Consider the following 7,295-nt stretch of genomic DNA (forward strand, 5'->3'; position numbering starts at 1 on the left):
CCTTTTAAGGTGTTTTAGTGTGTCTAAAAACTACTATAATTAAGCCAAATGATTGTGGAACAACGGTGGAACAATGGTGGCATGTGAATCCACACACCACAACCACTACTGAAGGAGCGTGAGCTATAGGATCTGAAGCTTTTCTATGTTTTCCTTGCTCCTACATCGATGGTGAGACAAACAGACATATGAGGAATGAGATATACTTGGTTAAAGGTTCGATCCTCTTCTTTTTTTTTCTTCTCTCTTTTAGCTCTCTCTCTTTACTAGTTCTCAACATCTTCTTTCATTGTTACTGCTGGTTTTAAGTATGGTTGTTAGCATTATCTTGTGGGATAACATGAGTTCATGGTGGCAATGGGGTTGTGATATTGCCACAACCATTCATGGCTGGTTTTCTTAAAGATAAAAAGGTCACTGGTTGCTATACATTATGGATGTTTTTGTTGTATCTATTAGTAGAAAATAGGTGTTGCTCATAGTGGTTGGTTCCAGTGGTGGCTGTCACAATAGGGAGAAGAAGCTACTGGTAAGTCAATGGGTGATAATAGAGAAAAATAAAATGGTAAAAGATGAGAAGGATTGTCCACGTGAAAATAAGAGAAAAGGGGATGGACTATTGATTGTGGTAGAGAGGTTAAAGATGAAGCTTGAATTTTTTAAGAGAAATGATACTTATTTTAGGAATGAAGGCAATGGTAGGAAGAGATGCAAATTGATAGACCCAGTGGGATTTGTTTTGTTTACTTTGTATATATGGCTGACGGTTATGAATAAAAATAGGTTTTAAGTATTTTTGTGTTATTTTTTTATGCTCTAACTCTCTCCTCCTTTTATGTGTGAGATTCCCTTATTACTTATAGAAAAAAAATTATCTTTTTCCTCCTAATTTCTTGGTCCTGAAGCAAACTTGTTAACCAAGTAGTTCAAAATCACTTTGGTCCCTCATTTTTTTTTTGTTTTCCACTTTTGGTCTCAATGAGAAAAATACAAAAGTAATATTTAAAAAAAAAAAATACAAAATCAACATTGACTCGATGAGAAAAATAAATCAATGATTTTTAAATGAGCACGTTAAAAACTGAACACGTCGAAGTAAATTTTTGAATTTTGAATTCTTTAATTTGAAAAGACACTAAAAATACACAAGAAAACACAAATACATCAAAAATATATTTTTTGTTGTTTTTTTGCTATTTTTTTGGAATTTTTGTTGTTTTTTATAAAAAAGGGTAAAAATCGAGTTATGAAAATAATAATAATTTTATTGATAATATTTTAGATATTGATTGTAGTGATAGTAGTCAAAGGATGATAGTTGTAATGGTAGCGAGGTATGATGGTGATAGTGATAGTGATGAAACAATAGTTGTTGTGATGATAGTGATTGTGGTATTGGAGGGTTTGTTAGTGTATATGTTCTATAACCAATCAATTGGTTATATATGGATGACTTTATTCATGTAAATATATTTAATTTATTAATAAAAACTTATTTATTTTTAATATTCATCAGATACTTTATTAATAAATATCATATTTGATTAATAAATTTAAAGTAAAGATAAATTCCTCGAGATAAAAATATTTTATAAAGAAAATTATTAAGTTTTTATAATTATGTGATTCTTATTGCATCAAAACATTGTTCCTAAATGCTCCTAGTCAATGCTCGATTAAGACTAAATATTAATTAGAGCTATTAAGAGCGAGACATATTATGCTCTTTTCTATATTAAAGAAAGTAGTTGTTCTCATAAGTTAAGGTATGAGAAATACCTAGAATTAATATGTAGGTGCTTGTTGGATGACATGTACACTGAATTGGCTTTTTTCTGTATGAAAGAAAGTAGTTGTTCTCATAAGTTAAGGTATGAGAAATACCTAGAATTAATATGTAGGTGCTTGTCGGATGACATGTACACTGAACTAGCTCACATGAGAATTCCATATAGAGAGATCATTGTGTTTATAGAAAGACTCACATGATAGTTGTGTAAGTGATTTTTAAACTTAAAATCACTGAGTTATCTTATATAAAAAGTGTTGTGTTTTGATGTTGCTACACGTTGTCTTAATTAAGGGTAACACATGGATAAATATTGGGTATAACATGAACTATATAAATATATTTAAGTTATTAAGAGAAGATTTATCACCCTAGATGAATTAAAAAAAATATTTCATATATTCTTCAATAGTATTGATTGTAAATTATTGCATAATGTGGAATGAGATTTGAAAGAGTTTCAAATCTTATTCCAAAAATTAATGACTATAGTGCTGAGAACAAACATAATTTGACATAGTAGACACCCTCCATATTATATATATCTAAATTGAAATATTATTAATGAAATAATAATAATTATACTAAAAAATTAGTCATTAAAAGGATAAGTCAAACCACCTATGACTTTTCTAATATTTGAGGGATCATGACAGGTTGCTAAACATTATACTTAATCTTAAGTTAATCAATTATTAAATTGATAATAAATTAATTAATTTAATTATATTTTATTTATGATTATGATTTATATTTGGACCAACTTATTAGGGAACCTAATACGTCACAAATATAAGAACCATTGATTAAAAATTAAAATGTGATGATTAATCAAGTATGATTTAATTGTAAATAATTTTATAAATTGAGTACTATAATATAATAAAAATAGGGGATTGCAATTCTAAACTATAATGTAATTTTTCCCTTAAATTATATCACATATATTATTTTAAATTAGCCTAAAATAATATATGTGATATAATTTAAGGGGAAATTTGATGTTTTTTCATTTAAATAATTTTTAGAGTTTTCTATAAATAGAAAGTTATATCTCTTATTTTCTAAGGGTGAGTAAAATATAGTACGTAAACACATAAAATACAAAAGTGAAGAGTTAGCACTCTAAGGTATAGAAATCCATCTCTTCTAAAATGATTTTAGAAATTTCTCATTAGTAGTTTGTGTGGATTATCGTTAGAGATTAAAAATTTGAAAAACTTGTGGTTTGCGACAATCCAACTTTGAAGCAATTATTTAAAGCCGAAAAGAACATTTGATTTTCAGGTAATCTTTGTATAAACCCTAAATAACCCTAGGTCTTTCTAACGGGATCCTTAGGACTCCTGAAAAATATTAAATTTACAATTTCTGCTACATATATGCCCAACATAGTTATGATAAAATGATGATAAATGAACGTTATATTAACAATAAGCTGATAATTGTGGTGATGGTCGATGGTGTTGAGCACCGATAGTGGAATGATAATGATGATGAGGTAGTTGTAATAATGATGGTATTAGAGGTTATGTTAAGGTGATAATAGGTCAACAAAAATATGATAGTGATTGTGGTGTGGTAATGATCGATGATAGTGGGTGACAGTGACGAGATAGAGGGATGATAATTTAATTAAGCTCGATCCAATTCGATCTGAATTAAATGACTGAGTTATATATATATATATATAGATACTTTACTTGATTAATATTTGATAAGGTACGGATATTATTAAATCTGCATGAAATCACATCTTAACCCACCCAATATATATAACATTTGTATTACATTTATATTTTTTGAATCCAATATAATATATGCACAACCTAATATTAATATAACACACATATATGTAAATTTTTTATTTTATATCAAATAATAAATAATAGTAAAATAGTGAATATCTGAATAGATGCTCAAAACTCAATAAATAAAATATAAATATCTAAATTTATTATAGGATAAATAATAAATATAAATTATATATGTTATTTATCCTATAATAAATTTAGTGGATATACCCATTTCCATCATATAATATAAACATAGCAAAAACCTGGTTGGCATATACCCATTTCCATCCTTTAGTATTAATGGATGTGTAGTTATGGTGTGGTGGCAATAAATATCAAAAGTTATAAGTTTGGTAGTATTAATTAAGGAAAATATTTTCCTTCGTTATTCAGGATTGGCTGAAATATATTATTAATTAGAAAAACAAATGGAATAATGTAGATTATTTTTTTTCATTTCTTTCTTCAGTAAACGGTATATCTGGTACTATTAATTAATAAATCCGCACATCAATTGGGTTGACGTATTAAGTAATTATTATAATTTTTTAGTTAATCTCTAACTCTATCTCTAGAGAAACCCTAATTTCTAGTGGTGACCACTCCGACTCCGAATATATTAAGATAAGCCTTGTAAGTTAACCAAGTCTACGTTTTTAAACTTCGAAGGACAACAGAAATCTTATGTCGGTTGTTAACTAGCTAGAGTTTCTCTCTTTAAATTTAGTTGTTCTCTTCTTCTCCATCAACACAGTTTTTCTTGATCATGAATACTGATATGACTGAGGTGCAGAAGAAACAAAGGGTAAGTTTCTTTGGATTTTCATGTAGTAGTAGTGCATGAAAATTTAGGGTAGTGCATGAAAATTTAGGGCAAACTACTATAACATCTCATGTTCCTTCAAGTGCTTCTTAATTAACCTATAATCTTGCTATCATTTGTACTGCTTGAAGTTAATTTGATTCTTTTTCTTCCTTTTAATGTTGTGCGCAGGCTAGTTTGTATAGGAAAAGAGGCCGTTCAAACAAAGATCTGACGAATACAATTATGAACAGAAGAAAGCTTACAAATAATAAGAGAATAGCCAACGAGAGAGACAATAGAATTGGTTTGGTCTTAAGCATCCACCATGCAGAGGGCATAGACAACCCTAGCAACTATCCTTCAGTATTCAACAGGAATTACTGTGTGTTGTTTTGGGTTCACCCTGATGATCAACTTGCAACAGAATTCGTCTCAGGATCACCAGATCTTGCATGGAACCGGAAGTATTGTATCGAATTAGACGATTCCAGGGATTGCAGGTTTTTGTATGTTGAGGTGCTTAGGTGTGGATCCTCGTCCGAGAGCAACCCAGGAACCTCTAATGGCATGAGATTGGTGGGTAGGGCTAAGATACCTCTACCAGATTTTTCAGGTAAAACAGAAGGCCGCTATGGACTTGTGAGGCTTGAAGAGGACGGGTATAAAGCTGAAGGACACATTACTTTGTCAATGAAACTGATCAAGATAGATCAAAGTTAGCTAGGGAAAATTACGTAATAGAGGTTTCTGTGATGAATTTCTTTTCAAGGATCTTTTTCATTATTACAAGACTAAATTTGATGAGTTCAATCAATTTTAGATCTAATTTCTAATATAGAATTATATATAGTTTTGCAGCATGGTATTTGTTAATTTATTTATCGTGACTTAATGCATGGATTTATTTTTTTTCTGTTGTCTAATCAAAGACAAATATTTATGTTTAAGATGAAAGATTTTATAGTAATCAAACTATTTTTTTTTGTCAACCCTCTTAATAACTAAGATATCCATTTGAAGAACATGGAAACTAATTGAAGTAACGAGCCCCTTAATCTTAGGAGAATCGCTATTTCAATTAAGATAATGAATTCACCTTTTTAGTTGTAGTTCTTCTCAAAAATATATAATGCCTCCATAGAGTTGGTACTAATTAAGAGGAATATATAATTAATGTCTCCATTATAGGTTCAATCATGGTTTACAATTTAAAAGAAAAAATCAAAAAAAAAAAAACTAGAGTCAAAGCAAAAAAAAAAAAAGACGGCATTCAAATCAAGATGTCCCTGGTATCCTTTGTCAAATTACAAAAAAATAAAAATAAAAAAACCCTTGATAAAGGAGCATACTTCCTCAATCAATTCTTAAATTCTTAAGTAATAGAAGAATATAGAAGTTCATAAATAAAATAATTGAGGTATTATGATTTTCGTGGGGAAGTGATCGTGTGTCTGGAGAAAATAAAAAATAAAAGGGCGTAAAAAATAACTGGTAATGGACAAAAGGAAATATTCATCATCTCTTTTTAAAAAACATGTTAATATATTATGAATGCCTTCTCTTTTAAATTGTGCTTTGGTAGCTGTCGGAATGGTTTGGTTTCTTATAAATATAAATATCTTATAAACTTTGATGTGAGGTTTTTCTAGTTGTTTTTTTTTTAAATAATTTTTTAAAAAAATATATAGTAAAATATTTTTTAAAAAAAATATTTTCAACAACAATATAAAAATAATAATTTTAAAATAATATTCTTAATCAGACAGCATGTTCTGCGTCCAGGCAACCACAATAATAAGTCCTCTCAGCATTGTTTCCCTCATGGTTGCAGCCATTTGTCTTCTTCATTGACCGTGCTGCTGGAATAATCTTAGCAGTCTCTCTTTCCAACAGAGATTGTGCGAACGATGTAATGGCACTGCTCTTTACCAAAATTAAGATTTAGAAATGTATTAAAATAATTTTTTATTTTTTAAAAATTATTTTTAATATTAATATATTAAAATAATTTATAAATATAAAAACAATGTATTTTAAATAAAAAAATAAAATTTTAAAAAACATTCCGAAAATACCTGTATGTTTCCACTAATTAACACGGGCTGTGTATTCCTAGGAATTTGGATAAATACTAATTATGTGAGTGTGGAACATGCAATTGTGATTGTTTGATTGGGAAGTAGTTTTGCTAAGTAATTTTATTTTGAAAAGTAATTTCTGATGAAAAGTGAATTATTTTGTAATTCAATCACAGGTATATCTAATTTAAGAAGAGTTGTCCACGCTAGGGATAATAATAGTTACTTGTGGGTTGATTTTGTAAAATATTTAGATATTCATAAATTATTTGTTGGGTTATATTGTTATTTATTAATTAATAAAAAATAAAATAATTAATATATATTTGAAGTATCTAAATGTATTAATAATCAGGTGAAGAAAAGGACATCCTCGTTGTCTTCAAGAACAAGTTCATCTCGTGCCAAACGGCGGCGCCATCGCCGAAGAAGTTTCTCTGTGGAACATCATATCAAGAGGGAATGGTCTGTCCGAAGGATTTCTTTTGATTTTTTTCACTTGTTGTTTGGAAATGTACCATGCTGAAAACATCAGTTATTTCCAGTTCCACGCTTGTGACCTCGCAGATTATTCTTTTAGCCTTTAATGCAGACAATTCTCCAAATAGAATTAAGCGTATAATAATGGGTTCCTTATACACAGGCAAGATTCCTTAGAGGTGTGCATAGCAGTGATTTGGTGTGGTATTTGTATGGAGAACTCTTGAGAAAAGATCGCTCCATGGTCAAGCCAAGCATTTACATTTCTCTAGGCTACAGTGTTCAGCCACAGGCCATTTTTTATTTTTTGAACATGGCTCAACACACAGGGATTAGACAACTAGCAC

At 29.2% G+C, this 7,295-nt stretch overlaps 1 protein-coding gene across 1 annotated transcript; it reads left to right on the forward strand.

Moving 5' to 3' along the window:
* Window positions 1-4,363: 4,363 nt before the first annotated feature.
* LOC105121326 (uncharacterized) lies at window positions 4,364-5,110 on the forward strand. Its single transcript, XM_011019915.1, has 2 exons — window positions 4,364-4,390; window positions 4,580-5,110. The coding sequence occupies exons 1-2, from the start codon at window positions 4,364-4,366 to the stop codon at window positions 5,108-5,110; spliced, it is 558 nt and encodes a 185-aa protein (XP_011018217.1).
* Window positions 5,111-7,295: the final 2,185 nt, after the last annotated feature.

The sequence above is a fragment of the Populus euphratica genome, unplaced genomic scaffold, assembly GCF_000495115.2.
Source record: "Populus euphratica unplaced genomic scaffold, PopEup_1.0 scaffold31.1, whole genome shotgun sequence".
In the NCBI taxonomy this organism is placed as follows: domain Eukaryota; kingdom Viridiplantae; phylum Streptophyta; class Magnoliopsida; order Malpighiales; family Salicaceae; genus Populus; species Populus euphratica.